This window comes from Schistocerca nitens, chromosome 2, assembly GCF_023898315.1.
Source record: "Schistocerca nitens isolate TAMUIC-IGC-003100 chromosome 2, iqSchNite1.1, whole genome shotgun sequence".
In the NCBI taxonomy this organism is placed as follows: domain Eukaryota; kingdom Metazoa; phylum Arthropoda; class Insecta; order Orthoptera; family Acrididae; genus Schistocerca; species Schistocerca nitens.
Genome location: NC_064615.1, coordinates 55,268,279 through 55,289,305, shown reverse-complemented (window position 1 = coordinate 55,289,305; position 21,027 = coordinate 55,268,279). Strand labels below are relative to the sequence as shown.

The window sequence follows — 21,027 nt, the reverse complement described above, 5'->3', positions numbered from 1 at the left end:
ATGCTCTTTCTAATGACCATAGTTTAGAAGAGTTTGGAGAAAACACTTTTTTGAAAAATTTGACTAAAAATACCCATTTTTAGCACTTTTTGAAAAATCGTCAACTTTACCCTAGATTTGTGAAATAATGGAAAGCAATAGGAGAATGAAATTTTATATTCTAAGACCTTGTGTTGGTGAGTTATGGTGTGCAAAGTTTGATGTACATCCCCCAATTACTTTTGGAGATATAAAAAACTAAAGTTCGCATGTTTTTAAAACAGCTATTTTTTCGCCCAACTTTGCTTCAAATTATCTATATGAAAATTGTTCAGAAATGCTTTTCTTAATATTTCACTTTAAAGAGCTCTAAAAGTTGTATAAGATGGCCAAGTTTTGTTTCTTTCATGCAAATACTTACAAAGATATCTCATCTCAAAGTTTCTGAAAATTCAAGGACGCACTATAGAAAGCTGTGCTATGGTCTTAAACAAGTGACTGTATCTCCAAAAGTATTGAATTTCTGAAATTGAAATTTTACCAGTGTTTATTGAGAACATGTGTGAATGTTCATACAAAATTTCATCAAAATCCATGATGGTCATGTGGGAACATTTCTCGATATTAGACCACTTGGCACGGAATGGCCCTAATTCACATTAGCAGTATAAGGATATATCACCACATATGTGCAGCCAAGCCGTCTCTTGTAATTCTTTGCACAGAAAAGACATTTTACAGTGAAATAAAACATACAAATTAAGAAAACACATAAATCAAGAAAAATGAGTAGTAATTCTTTTCAGCTCTAAACTGCTTAGAGTTCAGACTTACTGTATACATCAACCACAAATATTTTGTATGTCATTTCTTCAAGGAATACACTTGGCTCTTATTTGTCATTTCACTGTAGTGTTTCATGTGTCGTATGTGTAAGAGGAAAATGTGTGTTTTAACATTTTTCATAAAAATTTGAATTATGCATCCTACTTTTTAGACATCATATTAACTATATACTAGATGGATTAAAAATTAGGTCTATAGGTAAACGTAGTACCAACTAGTAGATGTCTAAAAATAGCGAAATTGGTACCTGACTAATGACTGGGTACACACAACCTTGAGCCTTCATCTCATCCTTGTTTATTTACTTTCTGTAGTAGTTTGTCATGGGAAAATTTGCCAGTAGATACTGAGGTGAGACAGTGTGGAAAGGTGACACCTGTTCCAGCTGCGTGCGTTAGAAACATGCGCCCACTACCCTTCCTGTTGTGACTGAGCTTGAAGCATTGACTTCATCCTTACTACAGGCATTATTCGACCTTGTCTACGTGATCACAAGGTATTTGAACCATTGTGATGATAAAGGACAGAAGGAGGTAGCACAAGTGTAATGAAATAATAGTGGGCTGCAGACTGTTTTAAGTAGGTATAATTCCGAAAGAAAAAAACCATAATTACATCTGTAATGAAGTTCACGGAAGGTAAAAAGGCACTGAAATCTGTGGCAAAACTCCTTCGATGCAAGGTAGTGATTACATGGCTGGGAGACAATGCACAGTCTCTCATCAAAATCTGAACACCCAAATTGTTGAAGGACACTTACCAAAGGAAGGAATTCTCCTCAATTGGCAATGAATCCACAAACTTCAGTGTGGATGCACATTAATGTTAGACCTCCAGCAGGAATTAAAAATTAGTGAGCATGGAGGACATGGATGGGCACTTGCATATAGGTGGCACTAGGTGGGAATGTGAGACGGCCGGGAAGTGCGCTAAGATAGTTCGCATATTTGCGATAAACACTGTGTCCGGGTGGCACAGTGGTTAATGTAACTGCCTACTGAGCGGAAGAACCCTTATTTGAATTCCAGTCCACCACACATCTTCACTCGCCCTGCCGATTCAGCATAAAAGTCCCAATGCAACTGATATTAATAGTTCCTTCCGTTTTCTTTCCTTTCTCCCTCTTCTCCTTCAGTTTACATAAAATGAAGAAATACACACAATTAAGGGCGAGTGAAAGAGATGGTCTAATGACGGCACACGACAGTAGATTGAGGCAGATTAAGTTAGTGGCTTCATGGAAGTGTCAGTGGTCCACCTGTGTTCAGTCTATATTGGTCATATTGTCACAACTAGTGGGCAACAAGACCGTATATTGTTTCTGTGACAAACAAGTAGTATTGGATTGTCCTCCTGGTGCCTGTAGACTCAATTTAACTGTCTCTAAATGGCTCCTAAATGGTGGGATCATGTGGTTTGGAGATGAACTGTACCAGTAATGGGAGTATGTCTTGACTGAGAAAGAAGCTCGGTCTGAGTGAGACAAAGCTCTTGTTGTGGGTGTTATTTAACACCTCGGGTTTCAGAGAAAATGGCCAACTGCCTGGAAGACTACCTATCATAGCCAATGTAACAGTGCTCATATGCACAGTTGTAGGAATACAACAAAGTTAAGTTCACTATCAGTGCCTTCCTCTAACAGTCAAGATAGCTTCCCCGATGCCCTTGGTGTATACAGGCAGTTCAAAGCAAGCACGGGGGCGGGGGTTGGCACCTTGATGAAAGTTACAAACGCCTGAGTTATTAGCAACCACGAGCTGCGGCAAAATTTGGGGACAATAATCCTGTACCATGGCACTATCACTGTCTATTTGATGTCTCGTTTGTCATCACAACACACACAAAGATAATATTAAATACATCTTATTCAAATATCTTTGATTGTCCCAAAGTCTGGTGAGGCAGTAATAGTTTGCCGCCATCCGAACATTTGTTTGAAATGATAAATTACTAAAACACACCAGCAGATGAGGACCTAGGAAAGAATTTTTTATGTTAAATGCAAAAGACTTCTCACCGTACAACAAATATTTGGCACCAGTAAGGCATGAACCTAGAGATCAACTCTTCAACATATGTTCTTTACCAGAAAAAAATTACATTCCAGGACATCATTACCTCTACATCGAACGATTTCAACTGAAAATCTTCCAGGTTGTTAATGTGATTTGTTGATTTGACAGTGGCTGAATGGATTTCAGTTGAAATATCAGGTGATAAGGTAGTGATGTTCAGACCCAATCCTGTTGCTGGAAAAAGAGCTAGTGTTTGAAAGCTAATGCGAATGCTGTTTTCTGTTGTGTGTTACTATGCTCCACGCATCAGTCCACTACAGGTGAGTGGCTGCCTTTCCCTTACTGTATGCATTGCTCCATTGAGGAAATTCTGTGTTCATCAAAGACATTAATTCTTTGGTACATGACATCTGAGACTACTCATAGACACTACTATACACAGAGAGATCGTGTGGATAGAAAATTGCATTTCTCCTGATTCTTTTAAAACGAACTATCAGCAATTGGTGCAAAGATGGACAGCTAGTCTCAGCACCAACAAATATAATATAATGCAAGTGAATAGGCTGAAACATTGCTTTGTTGTGCTACCTGATGTAGCTAGTAAATGTGTTGCCTATCGCATTAAGTTGTATTATTGAGATGTTAATGTCAGCAGCAATGTGGCAGCTTTATGAAGGAATAGTGACCTAAATCTGTTAGTCATAAAAGCAAATCCTAGGTAAGATTAATTAGGAAATTATCAAATTGTTAACTTCTGTACAATAAACACTTTTAAGTATTGTTCCTATGTACAGAAATTGTAATAACTATAGTTGTGGGAAGTGCAAAGAAAACTACACAGTTATCAGGTTTGTCCAGTCTGTGCAAGTGTGTCATTATTGTGGTTCGCAATTGAGAGAGATGATGAAATAGTTGTTGTTGTTGTTGTTGTTGTTGTTGTAGGAGTAAAATATTTCAGTCTCTATTACTCTATTATCTCGATTAGTTCAGGCTTGCATAAAAGTGCACATGCTTTCATCCTTGCATCCCCTTGCAAATGAAACAGAGATTCCTGAAACTGCAGCACTGTGTGCTGTTCATTGCGGCTTGCAGAGTATAAGTTTAGATACAGGAAGTAGTCAGTCTGGCTCTTGAACTTCATTGGCCATTTAAATACTTACATCTACGTCTGTACTCAGCAAACCACTTTGTAGCGGATGTCAGTGGTTATGTCATGTTATACCAGTTATTTAGGTTGCTTTCCCATTTCATTCCAGTATGGAGCTTGAGAAGAATGATTGCTTAAATGCCTCTGTACATCCTTTAATTATTCTGATCTTTATCTCATGAACCTTCTGAGAGTGGTATGTTGGGTTTGGTAGTATATCCCTCAAATCATTACTCAAAATCATTCCCTGAAACGGTGTGTCCATTCATGCTGCTCTTCTCAGTATACATTTGATAGCCCTGTCAATCCTATCTGGTATAGGTCCCTTTCATTTTTTGAATTTCACAATTTTCCATTTCTGAATATTTAAAAGCAAGTTGCTACTCTCTACACCACTTTGAAATCTTATCAAGATCTGACTGAATATTTGTGCTGTTTCTTTCAGATTGTACTATTATAGATAGCAAAATCGTCTGTAAAAAAGTCTGAAGTTACTTTTAATATTGTCTGCTAGATCATTAATATATAATGTAAATAGCAAGGAACCCAACACACTTCCCAGGGGTACTTCTGGTGTTATCTCTACAATCTGTGGATGAGTCTGCATCCAAAAGAACTTGCTGCAACCTCCCTAGCAAGAAACCCTTAATCCAGTCACAAATTTCATTTGAGACTCCCTTCATCTCGTCAGGTTGTGCCACAAATTTCTTTTCTCCCCAGTTCTGTTCACAACCTCTTCATTAGTTTCCTGATCTACCCTCCTAATCTTCAGCATTCTCCTGTAGTACCACATTTCAAAAGCTTCTGTTCTGTTTTTGTCTAAACTGTTTATCATGAATGTTTTACGAGGGTCGGTCAAAAAGTAATGCCTCCCATTTTTTTTCTACTTAAAGAAATTAAGTTAAGTGAAAAACTTGAATTTGGCGCCATTCCTCAAACCTTCTTCTGCAATCCACTGCAGTAGTAACTTTCTGTGTCAGCAGGTGGCAGCACAGCAGAAGTTTGTACGATGGCCAACATCGATGTTCGTTTGCGACAGCGTTGTGTGATTGAATTCTTGAATGCAGAAGGTGAAACGCCCATACGCATTCATGAAAGACTGAAGAAGGTGTATGGTGTTGTGACAGTGGATGTCAGCACTGTTAGACGATGGGTTCGTCGTTGTAAGGAAGCTGAAGGGCAAACACCGTTGACTGACGAAAAGCGGAGCGGCAGGCCGGTGAGTGCAGTGACTCCACACAACATTCAGCAAGTTGATGACATCATTCGTGGTGACCGTCGGGTGACTGCAGATGAAGTGTGTCGCATTATTTCTCTTAGTAAAGGCAGTGTGATCACGATTATTAAACAATTGGGGTACTCAAAAGTTTGTGCACGGTGGGTTCCAAGAATGTTAACCGATCAGAATAAAGAGGCAAGGAAAACAATAGCCTCCCAACACTTGCAGCGCTTCCGTTTGGAGGGAGATCAGTTTCTGTAAAAAATTGTGACCGGGGACGAAACATGGGTGCATTTTTTTGAACCCGAATCAAAGAGGCAGTCAATGGAGTGGCGTCACACAAGCTCGCCGAGGAAGAAAAAATTCAAAACTGTGCGATCGGCAGGGAAAGTTATGGCAACAGTTTTCTGGGATACAGAGGGTGTGATTCTGGTTGATTTTTTGGAGCAGGGATGCACAATAAATTCTGTTCAATACGTCACAACCCTCAAAAAACTTAAAGCACGTCTTCAGCGAGTTCGCCCAACAAAATCAATGGCAGATGTTCTTCTTTTGCATGACAATGCAAGACCACACACCAGTCGTCACACCTCTGACGAGATTGTCAAAATTGGATGGGAAGTTTTGCCTCATCCCCCATACAGCCCTGACCTGGCACCATCAGACTTCCATCTGTTCGGGCCACTAAAAGAAGCTCATCGTGGGATTCATTTTGAAGATGAGGAGGCCGTCAAAACATCCGTGCGTCAATGGCTTAGGAAGCAGAGCTGTGATTTTTACCGTGCTGGGATACATGCCCTTGTTCAAAGATGGACCAAAACTGTAGAGATGGGCGGAGATTACATTGAAAAATGACAAAATGATCCTCAATGTTGTGGTTTTCAACCTATGTAATTGCATTTAAATTTCCTGACAATTAAACGTAGAAAAAAAAATAGGAGGCATTACTTTTTGACTGACCCTCGTACTTCTGTACAGGGCTACACTACGGACAAATATCTTTAGAGAAGATTACCAAACAATTAAATCTATATTCAATCTTAACAATCTTCTCCTCTTCGGAAACATTTTCCTTGCCATTGCCAGTCCTTATTTTATATCCTCTCTACATTTTATATCCTCTCTACTTCAGCCATCATCGGTTATTCTGCTGCCCAAAAAGCAAGCAGAGTAACCATGTAGATGTAGATGTACTTCAGGTGTCTCATTTCCTAATCTAATTCCCTCAGCATAACCTGATTTAATTGATTACATTCCATTATCCTTGGTCTCTACATCCTCCTCTCAAGACATTCTGTTCATCTGCTGTGCAGAATTCTTTGCTATCTCTGACAATTAGAATGTCATCGGTAAACCTCAAAGTTTTTATTTTTCTCCTAAAACTTTAATTCTTACTCCATATTAATATCAATATGCAGATTGAATAACATCGGCAGTAGGCTACAACCATATCTCACTCCCTTTTCAACCACTCCTTCCCTCTCATGCTCCTCAACACTTCATAAGTGTCGTCTAGTTTCATTACAAGTTGTAAATAGCCTTTCGCTCTCTGTACTTTACCCCTGCTACCTTCAGAAGAGTCGTAGAGTCATCAATATTGCCTCATGCATGTGTTCCTCCATTTATCTGGAATCCAAACTAAACTTCCCTGAGGATAGCTTCTACCAGTTTTTCCATTCTTCTGTAAATAATTCATGTTAGTATCTTGCAACCATGACTTATTAAACTAATAATTCAGTAACAATACGAGAGGAGGAAAGTTGCTACTCACCATATAGTGGAGATGCTAAGCCGCGATAGGCACAATAAAAAGATTCACACAATCATAGCTTTCGGCCATTAAGGCCTTTGTCATCAGCAGTACACACACATACATACACACACGCGCGCGCGCACACACATACATACATACACACACACGCGCGCGCGCACACACACACACACACACACACACTCTCTAGCGCATCTTGCACACACATCTGCAGTCTGAGAAAGCTGAAACAACACTGCGAGCAGCAGCACCAGTGCATGATCGGAGTGGCGACTGGGTGGGGGTAAGGAGGAGGCTGGTGTGGGGAGGGGAAGGGATAGTATAGTGGGAGTGGCGGACAGTGAAGTGTTGCAGTTTAGACGGAGGGCAGGAGAGAAGGTGCGGAGGGGGGAAGGGAGTAAGTAGCGGAAAGGAGAAAAATAAATAGACATTAAAAGACTGGGTGTGGCGGTGGAATGACAGCTGTGCAGTGCTGGAATGGGAACAGGGAAGGGGCTGGATGGGTGAGGATAGTGACTAACGAAGGTTGAGGCCAGGAGGATTACGGGAACGTAGGATGTATTGCAGGGAAAGTTCCCACCTTCACAATTCAGAAAAGCTGGTGTTGGTGGGAAGGATCCATATGGCACAGGTTTTGAAGCAGTCATTGAAATGAGGTGTATCATGTTTGGCAGCGTGTTCAGCTACAGGGTGGTCCACTTGTTTTTTGGCCACAGTTTGTCGGTGGTCGTTCATGTGGACAGACAGCTTATTGGTTGTCATGCCTACATGACATCTTTGCTATCTGGATTGAAGGTGAGGACACCTTATTCACATTCCTCCAGAACATCAACAACGTCTCCCCCATTTGCTTCACCTGGTCCTACTCAACCCAACAACACCTGCGTAGATGTTGACCTCCGCCTCAGAGATGGCTACATCAGTACCTCTGTCCATATCAAACCTACTAACCACCAGCAATACCTCCACTTCGACAGCTGCCACCCGTTTCCTACCGAGAAGTCCCTTCTGTACAGCCTAGCCACCCGTTGCCGTTGCATCTGCAGTGACAAGCTGTCCCTCTCTAAATATACCGAGGGTCTCACTGAAGCCTTCACTGACAGTAATTATCCTCCCATCTTTGTACAAAAACAAATCTCCCGTGCCTTATCTTTCCAGTCTCCCACCACCTCGCAAATTCCCACAGTCCGGCCACAGAGGAGCATTCCCCTCGTTACTCAGTACCATCTGGGACTGGAGCAACTGAATTACATTCTCCGCCAGGGTTTCGATTACCTCTCGTTGTGTCCTGAAATGAGAAATGCCCTACCCACTATCCTTCCCACTCTCCTACCGTGGTATTCCGCCGTCCACCGAACCTACACAGTATATTCGTCCATCCTTATACAACCCCTGCTCCCATTCCCTTACCTCATGGTTCATACCCCTGATGCAAGACCTGTCCCATACATCCTCCTACCACCCCCTACTCCAGTCTGGTCACTTACATTACCTATCACATCAAACCAGTCATGTGATCTACAAGCTAAGCTGCAACCACTGTGCTGCATTCTATGTAGGCATGACAACCAACAAGCTGTCTGTCCACATGAATGGCCACCGACAAACTGTGGCCAAAAAACAAGTGGACCACCCTGTAGTTGAACAAGCTGCCTAACATGATATCCCTCATCCCAATGACTGCTTCACAGCCTGTGCCATACAGATCCTTACCACCAACACCAGCTTTTCTGAATTGCGCAGGTGGGAACTTCTCCTGCAATACGTCCTAAGTTCCCGTAACCCTCAGGCCTCAACCTTCGTTAGTCACTGTCCTCACCCATCCAGCCCCTTCCCTGTTCCCATTCCAGCACTGCACAGCCGTCATTCCACCTCCATACCCAGTCTTTTAATTTCTATTTATTTCTCTCCTTTCCGCTACTTACCCCCTCCCCCCTCCACACCTTCTATTCTACCCTCCGTCTAAACTGCAACATTTCATTGTCCGCCACTCCCACCATACTATCCCTCCCCTTCCCCGCCCCAGTCTCCTCCTTCCCCCCCCCCCCCCCCAGTCGCCACTTTCATCATGCACTGCTGCTGCTCACAGAGTAGTTTCAGCTCTCTCAGACTGCAGATGTGTGTGCAAGTTGCACTTGTGTGTGTGTGTGTGTGTTTCTACTGCTGACTAAGGCCTTAATGGCCGAAAGCTATGATTGTGTGAATCTTTTTATTGTGCCTATCGCGGCTCAGTGTCTCTGCTACATGGTGAGTAGCAACTTTCCTTCTCTCGTATTGTTACATTCCATTCTGGATTTTCCATTGTTTAATAATTCAGTAACATTCACACCTGTCAGCAACTGCTTTTTTTGGTATTGGAATTATTACATTCTTTTTTAAGTCTGAGTGTGTTTCGCCTGTCTCATACATCTTACACACCAGATGATTGAGTTTTGTCATGGCTGGCTCTCCCAAGGCTGTCAGTGGTTCTGATGGAATGTCGTCTACTCCTGGGGCCTTGTTTCAACTTGGGTCTTTCAGTGCCATGTCAAATTCTTCTGTCAGTATCGCACCTCTCATCTCATCTTCACCTGTGTCTGTGTCCTCTCCAGTTCTATAGTTAGTTCTGTGATATTGCCTTCAGGTTCACCTCCCTTGTATAGACCATCTATATATCTCCTCCACCTTTCAGCTTTCCCATCTTTGCTTATGACTGGGTTTCCCATACGATCTCTTGATATAGATACAGCTGCTTTTCTTGGTCCAAAGGCCTCTTCAGTTTTCCTGTAGGCGGTATCTATTGTTCCACAAGTGAAATACGCTTGTAGGCGTGGTAACGAGTAAAATACTTTTCGGAAATAAAGGAATACTGTATCTACCTGACTGCCTGGATCCATGGCTTTAGAATAGTGCAAGTTGGGTTTCGCATGATCGATGTTTTTGAAATCCATGATGCTGGGCGTGGAGAAGGTCAGCCTGTTTAGAGATACTTCATAGAATTTGAGTTCTGAATATGTCCTAAGATTCTACAACAAATTGGTGTCAAAGATACTGGATGGGAGTTCTGTGAGTCACTTCAGCTATCCTTCTTTACGTATGTAGGTGTAGTCTGTGCTTTTTTCCATCTGCTGGACACATCGTTTTGTTTCACCGATCTGTGGTAGATTGTAGTTAACAGAGGGGGCTAACTCAGCTGCAAATAGGGGTATGGAATCTGATAGGGATTCTATTGGGCGTAGGGGCTTTATTCTGTTTTAATGATTTGATCTGTTCCTCAATGCTACTGACAGTAATACGTACTTCACTCATCTTTTCAATGGTATGAGAATTAAAATGGGCACCACTGCTGGATTGTCGATTGTAATCAAACATTTGAAAACAGAGTTAAGCATTTCATAGTCCTATGGTTAGTTTAAATCTATTACGCAGTACCCTCTGTTTCTTTAGAAGTTTCTTTGCAGTGATTGTATACTGTGGAGGAACCCTCTCATCATGAACTGTTCTGCTGGGTACAAGTGCATCATCAATTATTCTTTTAAGCTTGAGCTCCTCTTGTGACCTAAAAATTTCTGGTTACTCATTGAGATATGAGACTCTTGTTTCTGTGTTCTGTTTACAGAACATACATATCTTTCGGCGTATTTTAGTTGTTCTTGGTGCTTCGGTGTTCATTGTTGCTGTAACTGCCTCATGGTCACAGATCAAGTTTTGATATGGACACCATAAAAGAGGTCAGGTCACAGGTCGTCTTGTGTGGAAGGATATTTAATGATGATTTAAAGTTTCATATTGCTCTTCACATTTCATTGCCTCAAGTTACATGGTCTCGGAACTTTGTTCTTGGTGAATATCAAAGCAAAAGAATCCAAACGGAAAGAATATGAATGGTCGTTATTATAAGGAGCTCAGTTTAGGAACCTAAGATCAATATTGTAATACTGAAAATCAGAATAACGTGTATTTTGCAGTATCAGTTCGTTGTGAGACACACAAGGTGTGATAAAAAGCAAATAAACTTTCTCAGAATCAAAAAATCCTAATTTAATTTCTAATAGTAGTCTCCATTCAAGGCTACACATTTGCTCCAGTTACTTTTCATTCTTTTTGTTCTGTCAGGAAAATAAACTTTGCCAAGCCATGAAAAATATTCACTGGTTACAGTGATTGTGTGTTCTCTCTCTCTCTCTCTCTCTCTCTCTCTCTCTCTCTCTCTCTCTCTCTTTTTTCCCCCTCCCAATGGAAATAAAATTTTAATCTGAGAAATAGAAATGAGTCATTTACAGCTAAACAAGGTGAACAGAGTGAGTAAGGTACTAATTCAATAACCCATTAATGCACTTTCCACTTTTTCTGCTGTCTGCTGCATTGTGTGATCGTGCATTATCCTGGTGAAAGAACACATTTCTGTATGCCAGTGTGAGCCACTTCTCATTCAAATAGTGTTTCAGTCACTACTCCAGCAGTGGCCCAGTCACTTTAATGTGACCACCATCTACATTAGAATTCACTGTGCAATAACCACTCACAGACGACAGGTGGCAGCACTAGCAGTGGGGAGGTAGCCTCCAAAATTCAAGTGTGTCTCATACTCAAAATTAATGTAAATATGTCCAGTGTTTGATTTAAAATTTCTCAAGTCTTAAAAACGGCCATATATTTGATGCCGCGGAAAACCTATTTCTATCTGGGCAACATTGGATTCAGTTGATTCAATTGGCAGCAGCAGTGCACTGATGTGATAAATGTGAGTTGCAGTGATTCACAAGCTTGCGAAAACTCTCCCTTTTGCCCCGCCATTACAAATCCAGAACACTGTCTAGCCCATGATGTGTCACTGCAGTCTGCGGTGCCAGTGAACTGGAATTGAAAGTGCTTTGTACAACAGCATGATATTTTTGTTTGTAGCTGGTCTCATAATTGAAAAAAAAAATAAAAGGTATTTATATGATGCAAAGGTATAAGTTGAAAGTAACAGTATATGCAAAAAGAACATGAAACAGAGCAGCTGAGCTGCATATTGACCCTCCATTAACAGAAAAAAACATTCACAATTGGTGGGATGGTAAAGACGAACGGAAAAGAATGAGGAACGCTAAATGTGCAAATAGAGGTCTGAATGCAAAATGGTCAAAACTAGATGACCTATTGAAATGGATTTTCAAGGACACCATCAAAAAGGCTTTGGCATTAATACAAAAATCTTTCAAACACACACTGTAAGCTAGCACTACAGTGGAACTTGACAGACTTCAAGGGTGGAGTTGCTTGGTGCTACTGGTTTATGAAGTGTCACGGACTTAGCAGGCAAACCAAAACCAGTATGCCACAAGAGTATGAAGAGAAAATATTTTCTTTCCATCACTTTATTATTCAACATCGAAAGAAAACCAGTGTGGAACTAAGCCAAATAGTGAATATGGACAAAACTCCTCCGGCATTTTGATGTTGCCGTAAAACATGCTAAAACTCTATAAAAACAAGTAGACATGAAAAAATGCACTAAACTGATGTCCTTTCCTGTTGTGCTGATGGTTCTAAATTTAATCCAGTGATCATTTTTAAGTGCAAAACAATGCCAAAACCTGCTGAAATACCACTTACATGAAAAAGGTTGGAAGGACAAAACTGGTATGAAATTATAGATTAATAGTGCTGGGAGAGAAGAAAAGGTGCTTTATTGAAGAAGTAGTCTCTTCTTGTGCTACATCAGTTTAGTAGTCATTTGGAAAAATTCTGGGGAAGGGAAACTGAGACAGGGAAATACAAAGCTTGCTGTTATTCTGGAAGGACTTTCTTCACAATTGCAACCTCTTGATGTCTTGATAAGTAAACCACATAAAGTGTATACGAGAGAGGAATGGAACAAATGGATGACGGATGAAACCCAACATGAATTCATGCCGAAGGAAGCTTTAAAATGACCTACAATCAAACAAATGTGGTATAAGCAATTCTTTCAATGCCAGTGAATATGTTGTTATATATGAATAAGATAATGAGGACGATGAAGAGGAGGAGGAAGAAGAAGAAGAAGAAGAAGAAGAAAGTTCAGATGATGATTCTGAGGGGTTGTAAAGGTAAGTTTGGTTTTATAAACAAAGAACTTTTTTAATCTGGCTTTGCAAGTTAGTAATAGAAGATGCAAAAATTTATTTAAAAAAATTGCTTAATAATTAATGTGTGTCTTAAAGACTGTAAAATATGGTAAAGCATGTCAGAAATATAGAAAACAGTGCTGTCATTGTCATAAAGCAGAAGTGGAACAATTTGATGGCTAAAAGGGTATGGTCGTTGGCTTTTGGCCAACGATGGAAGTATTTCCGAAGTGACTTAATTTTGTTAGCTGTTTGCATGCTGCCGTGGTTGAAGTATACCATGCATGGCAAAATGGCACCATCCAGAACTGGTGTCGAGGCGAATTTGGTGCACCGTGGGCCATAGATGACAGGGGTAAACGGATGGCTGTGGGGATGGCTGCAGGCGAATAGGTGTGCAACTGTTGAGAAACTGGCTGGCAAGATGAACCAAGGGGCTACCAACAGCCTTCAGTGAATGTTGCAGTGTATGAGCTTCTGCAGCAGGAACCTGTATAATGTACCCTTGCTGACTGCTGTTCATCGCCAACAAATGTTGGTTGGTTGGTTAGTCAGTCAGTCGCAGGCAGGAATTTTTCATGCCAATACCACAACTCGATTCAGAGTTGTGCAGGTTGTCTTTTCGGATAAATCACATTGGACAAATGGCAGGTGGCATTTACAGTGGAATATGTCAGAAAGCAAACACCCTGCAACAATCAAGGGAGCGTTGTTGCCTGGGGAACGCTTTTGTGGCATTTCCTTTGTGCTCCTGTCATTCTGGAAGGCACAGTGCAGCAACACAAGTATGCATCTACATCTACATCTACTTCCATACTCCGCAAGCCACCTGACTGTGTGTGGCGGAGGTTACCTTGAGTACCTCTATCGGTTCTCCCTTCTATTCCAGTCTCGTATTGTTCGTGGAAAGAAGGATTGTCAGTATGCTTCTGTGTGGGCTCTAATATCTCTGATTTTATCCTCCATGGTCTCTTCGCGAGATACACATAGGAGAGAGCAATATACTGCTTGACTCTTCGGTGAAGGTATGTTCTCGAAACTTCAACAAAAGCCCATACCGAGCTACTGAGCGTCTCTCCTGCAGAGTCTTCCACTGGAGTTTATCTATCATCTCCGTAACGCTTCCGCGATTACTAAATGATCCTGTAACAAAGTGCGCTGCTCTCCGTTGGATCTTCTCTATCTCTTCTATCAACCCTATCTGGTACGGATCCCACACTGCTGAGCAGTATTCAAGCAGTCGGCAAACAAGTGTACTGTAACCTACTTCCTTTGTTTTCGGATTGCCTTTCCTTCGGATTCTTCCAATGAATCTCAGTCTGGCATCTGCTTTACCAACGATCAACTTTATATGATCGTTCCATTTTAAATCACTCCTAATGCGTACTCCCAGATAATTTATGGAATTAACTGATCCAGTTGCTGACCTGCTATTTTGTAGCTAAATGATAATGTATCTATCTGTCTATGCATTCGCAGCACATTACACTTGTCTACAATGAGATTCAATTGTCATTCTCTGCACCAAGCATAAATTCGCTGCAGATCCTCCTGCATTTCAGCACAATTTTCCATTGTTACAACCTCTACCCTTGGGGACCACATCAATCCTACAAGCAGCTTGTTTTTCCTCGGCACGATGGCATCTATCAACAGGAGAATGCAATAAGTGACACAGTTCGCAGTGTACATGCGTGGTTCAAGGAGCACAAGGATGAGTTTACCTTACTTCCCTGGCCAACAAACATCTGCCCCCCCCACCTCCCCCCACCTCCCCCCACCTCCCCCCACCAAACCCCCGTGAATTTAAACCCAATCGAGGATCTGTGGGACCATCCTGATTGAGCTGTTCACTCTGTGGATCCTCAAGCATAAAACCTAGCACAGCTGGCCACAGAACTGGAGTCAGCATGGCTCTGCATCCCTGTCGGTATGTTCGAGAACCTCATTGACACTCTTCCTGCAAGTCCGCACTGCAAGAAGTGGCATTTGACTAGTGGTCACATTAATGTGACTGGATTGTATAATATGCCCAAAAAGTATGAGAATAACACTTCTGGGGATCCAAAACATTGGTCATCACTTTTTCAGCAGAATAAATGGCATTACCTTCTGTAGTAATCTTACATCAGTCTTTGTCAATTGATTTGACTGTCTCAACTCTGGTTGATGTTGATGAATCTGTTTCATCCATGATTACAACACACACATAATCTGTAGAGTGCGACTAAGCATTACCGAACACTGAGTGGAAACATTCTTCTGGCAACATTTTCGGTCAGCACTCAGCCGTTGCAACTCGTTATCACATGTAAAGATGTTTTAATTTCAGATTGTTTTGCGTAGGACATTGAGTACTTATTCAGTTGAAGTCCTTAAAATTTCAGCTATCTCATTCACTATCAATGAGTGGAATCCCATCAACAGTATCCATGAATGTTTTCAGTGACTACTGTTGTGAGCTACTGACCAGCCGGAGAACTTTTCAAAATATTTTTTCTTTGCACAAAACTCGCCCATCCCCCACCCTCCCTCTCCCCCTTCCAGAGAGAGAGAGAGAGAGAGAGAGAGAGAGAGAGAGAGAGAATTCTGCTGCTATCATCTCTTCGTCTGTTACATCTTATTCAAATATTATTTAAGCTCGTTGCTAGAATCACATTTGGCAACAATGATATAGTTTCATGAGTCTTCAGAAAATTACCAGGCTTCCCAAATGATCTCGTACTCCAAAAAATCCTTTGCCACAAATAATCATTGATATTGATCATCATGCTTTATGCAATACAGTGTAATATTGTGTGTGATTTGACGTTTTAAGAAGATTCCACATGAGTATTTAACATTTTGTAAACCAGTAAGAAAACAATGCAAACTTTACTGAGTTGAGGTTTGACATGTTGTTGAGAGAAATATAATGAAGTTTAGTACTGAATTCGTTTAAATAATTATGAATTAGTATGCTCTTGACCCTACTTTAATACTAGCTGATTCATTTAGACAGTAATCTTACTACTATATGTTATTAAATGTCTCCTTTTGTCTCCAGGATGGTCCTGTCCAGCAAGTTAAAGAAGAGCCTGAACCAACTCCAGGACCTTCATCACAAGGTAATTTGTTGCGAACTACTGTGCAGATACTTTCACAGCATTTTTCAAATAATGTATCTGAACCTGCTTGTCCAACGAAGGCAGAAGTAAAGTAGCTAAATGCAGTTCAAACCATAGCTACATACTTTTGGTGCTGGTGGTGGTTTGTAGCTTCTGCAAAAAAGCTTGCATTGAATTCCTTATTTGTCCATCCATAACCTGTATAAATTAGTAGCTGAGTACCTGGCATTTCCCAGGTATGTATTGCTCCCAATTTACTATCAGTCCATCTGCTATAAACTGTTATATTTTACATATATTTCACTCATATTTGTACACACATTTCACTGTCTAGCGAATTCCACTTTGTCGTAAGTCGTCCCCACCACCACCAACGCCGAGCGCGCGCGCACCCCCCCCCCCAGCCCCCCACCCCCTTCACCCCCCAGCCCCCCCACCCACCCACTTCACCCCCCCACCCCCCACCCCCACCCCACACACACACACACACGCACACCCCTCAATGTTTATGATCTCGTATCTCTGGAACTGCTCGTGATACTATGGTATAATTTTCCAGGTACATTCATTGGTATTTGTGGACACTGCCTGCAAAATGTGCTGCTAATAGAGTTAGTAGTAATAAATTGAAATGTCATGCTTAATACAGCTTCACGCATCTCTGTATTTATGACGTCATATCCCCTGAACTGTGTGTTGTACGATTGTATGATCTTACTAGTACATTCAGTGAATACTGTCTGATAATGGAAATTGGAATTTGGAATATCCACAATGCTACAAAAGGGTAAATTGCTACTCGCCATAAAGATGACATGACGAGTTGCAGAAGGGCGCAGTGAAAATGCTGCTACACATTTAGCTTTTTGGCTAAAGCTTCTTCAGAAGGGAATACAGCTGTCATGGTGAATGAAAGCAGCAATCTGAAGTGGGGCGGGGAAGTGGAAGGTTTAGCAGGGTAAGGGTGCTGTCCTTCCCCCTTCCCTACACCTCTCCAGATTGCTAGTTTCGTTCACCATGACAGTTCCATCCCGGTCTGAGGTACTGGAGACGGTAGTTGTGTGTGTGTGTGTGTGTGTGTGTGTGTGTGTGCGTGTGTGCGCGTGTGCGCGTGTGTTTCCTTTACTGAAGAAGGCTTGGGCAAAAGCTAAATCTGTAACAGTGTTTCTCCTTGTGCCAGTCTAAAGCTCAATGTGCCATCTTTATGGTGAGTAGCAATCTATCTTTGTCCTAATATTGTTGAATATTACTTGAAAAATGTGTTATTAGTAAAGAAATAATAAGTAAAAAGTCATGCTTAAAGCAGCAGTATTACTGCACGAACAACAAAAATTTCGTAAGTGATAAACATTTTTGTCTTAAACATTATGTGGAGGATTGTTAGTGAGGAATTTTCTTTGTAACAGTTTGAAATTATGTGTCAAGTTTGTTGCAAGTCACTAAGTCCCCTCATTCTTGCTGGATGACTTACAGAACAGCTATTCTTGCATCATGAGCTACACAGCTTTCTCACCCTCACCCCACCCCTTTGATAGGTAGGTGGTTCTTACTCCCACAGTGATGATTTCCAGACAGTAAGTGATACGTGTACCAAGTTTAGTTAAAATCGGTCCTGTGGTTTAAGTGGTGGTGTGTTACATATGTACAGTCGTGGACAAAATGAGCGATACCACTCACCTTTTCATTATGCTGATCCGCACAGCTTTAAAGTCTGCTACACAGCATAACAGGCAAGGCAACAAAGTGCTACCAACATACTATGCAAAGCCGTGAAATTGAAAAACTGTCCTAACTTCGTCAGACTGTTTTCAATCATGTGTAAGACTATATTAATGCTGATTAGTGTGTTAAACACAACACGTAAATATAAGATATAAATGAAAGAAGAAATGCTAATTAGTATGAACTATACTAATACTAATGAATTTCAGCTTATCGAGATAACATAACTGTTTTAGCAAGACAAAGTACCCCAGATCGTTACGAATTAGCAAAATATTATGCGCAATCGGCCGCGAAATGGTCTGTGTCAATGTTCAGACCAGTCGTACTGGATTACCATTGCTGACCTACCATGAAAGTATGCAAATTTAGCAATGCGTGAAGATTCATAATGAAATTCAGTTAAAAATCATTCAGTGCCACACTTAAGTCAATTCAATTACTGACAAAAGTGAAACAGTAGGCAGTAACAAGTATGAAATTCTACAAGAGTTTCCTATTGGCATCCACAGGGCACTGGTACAGAATAAAGGTAGCAATAAAACGTATTGGGTGTGCGAGAATTTCTTAAAATAGCTTTACTGATAGTCTGTCTGCCTCCATCATGATTAGAACCGAAAACAAACCAGACCTCCCTTGCAGTAGCAAACACCTTTCACTATGCTAGCAGACGACCCAGGCAAACAGCCCTCTATTATTACCCCAGACATGAATAAGCCGGCAATTTCTCAATGAAAATCGCAAAATGATATGCAGTTTCTGTTGCATTGAACTTTTTGGACTGAAAAACATGAATTTTCAACCTTTATGTAATCGCTTATGTGACAATCATTTGGGATGTTTATTGGAATTAGCAAGTAAATTTAGTAGGATAATTCTTCACCAACCCCGGAAATAAACGACGACATAGCTGCCAAACGTATTCTACAATGTTTCGAATTGTCCATTAGATTCGCCACAGCCAGAAAACGTTCATTAGCCGAAGTGTTTCTTAAGCTAGCTAGCAATGGGAATCCTCGCACTTCTAAAATGCATTGGCATTAATACTGGGATCTGAATTACCATGTGTATAGGCAAATGGATTTTATTTGCATTCCTGTAAACATGATGTGGATCAAAAGCTTAGCTACGATTAATATGCTGATGTATCAGCTGCAACTATGACATTTCAAATAAAGAGTAGGGGGAATTATTTATGCGGCCCTCATCTTCAGTAACTGTCGTAGCTATTTTTTTTTGTTAGGATTTCGTCACCTAAATCGGTAAAAATAGAATCCTACTAGTCTCACTTTCTTGACCGTCTATCTGTCTACCCATCACTTAAAACCCATTTACCTCAAGTACGGGTAGACATAATAATCAGAAATATCTCACACTTCCTGTGGTATACGGTCCCTTGGTGGTGTAAAAAAGTGAGCTTTATGTCAACTCAATCTAAAGATATGGCTGTTTATGTAAAGAAAATTTTCATAAAAGGTCAAAAAATGACTCAAAGAACTATACGACAAAACTGCTTAGGTCATCAGTCCCCTAGACCTAGAACTACTTAAACCTACCTAACCTAACACACATCCATGCCCAGGGAAGGATTTGAACTGAAGGCACAAGCAGCTGCACTGTCCGCGATATGACACCGTTGAACGCATGGCCAACCCACGCCAGCAGGCTGTTCACTTCTGATGAATGATTTTCTGCACAGATCATTTAAGATAGAATAACAAAAATATATTTGATGTTACAGAAGAGGAAGGACACTTAATTCATTTTCCCTTGTCTTTATTTATGATGATAGATTCGCAATCGGAGCATACGTACTATCCATAATAACACTTTAGTGCCAAGTCATAGCCACAGATATGCGAATACAACACATTGGCTTATACTTGAGGTATTTTGTTTCCCACAAAGTGGTGGCAGACGATTCTGTGATGTCTTCGAAGCGCACCTCAGCACACCATCTGAGCAAACATTTTCTTCCTGCTGCTAGTGTTATGGACAATGGCAACACCGTAGAATGCTTTTGACAACCACGTGACCGTCGATTTACGTTCTTGAGTGGTTCATAATTATGTTAGTAAATCCACTTGATATTTTTATGTCCTTTAAATTACATTTGCTACATGATTTGCACTGAAGACGTAGGAAATACGTTATTTGGTCCAGGAAGCACATTCCAACAGAAATTGCTGCTTGTTGTTGTTGTTGTTGTTGTGGTCTTCAGTCCTGATACTGGTTTGATGCAGCTCTTCATGCTACTCTATCCTGTGCAACCTTCTTCATCTCCCAGTACCTACTGCAACCTACATCCTTCTGAATCTGCTTAGTGTATTCATATCTTGGTCTCCCTCTACGATTTTTACCCTCCACGCTGCCCTCCAATGCTAAATTGGTGATCCCTTGATGCCTCAGAAAATGTCCTACCAATCGATCCCTTCTTCTAGTCAAGTTGTGCCACAAACTTCTCCTCTCCCCAATCCTATTCAATACCTCCTCATTAGTTATGTGATATACCCATCTAATCTTCAGCATTCTTCTGTAGCACCACATTTCTAAAGCTTCTATTCTTTTCTTGTCTAAACTATTTATCGTCCATGTTTCACTTCCATACATGGCTACACTCCATACAAATACTTTCAGAAACGACTTCCTGACACCTAAATCTATACTCGATGTTAACAAATTTCTCTTCTTCAGAAACGATTTCCTTGCCATTGCCAGTCTACATTTTATATCCTCTCTACTTCGACCATCATCAGTTATTTTACTCCCTAAATAGCAAAACTCCTTTGCTACTTTGTGTCTCATTTCCTAATCTAATTCCCTCAGCATCTCCCGACTTAATTCGACTACATTCCATTATCCTCGTTTTGCTTTTGTTGATGTTCATCTTATATCCTCCTTTCAAGACTGTCCATTCCGTTCAACTGCTCTTCCAAGTCCTTTGCTGTCTCTGACAGAATTACAATGTCATCAGCGAACCTCAAGGTTTTTATTTCTTCTCCATGGATTTTAATACCTACTCCGAATTTTTCTTTTGTTTTCTTCACTGCTTGCTCAATATAAAGATTGAATAACATCGGGGAGAGGCTACAACCCTGTCTCACTCCCTTCCCAACCACTGCTTCCCTTTCATGCCCCTCAATT

The 21,027-nt window shown here is 40.9% G+C and overlaps 1 protein-coding gene across 3 annotated transcripts in view; it reads left to right on the top strand.

The window, feature by feature from the left end:
* Nucleotides 1-21,027, top strand: part of LOC126235712 (protein tramtrack, alpha isoform-like) — a 161,356-nt gene that overhangs the window by 20,497 nt on the left and 119,832 nt on the right. For all 3 annotated transcript variants that reach the window (XM_049944475.1, XM_049944473.1, XM_049944474.1), the window contains exon 3: nucleotides 16,101-16,161. In XM_049944475.1, the coding sequence (XP_049800432.1) occupies nucleotides 16,101-16,161 (61 nt within the window). The remainder of the gene's footprint in view (nucleotides 1-16,100; nucleotides 16,162-21,027) is intronic.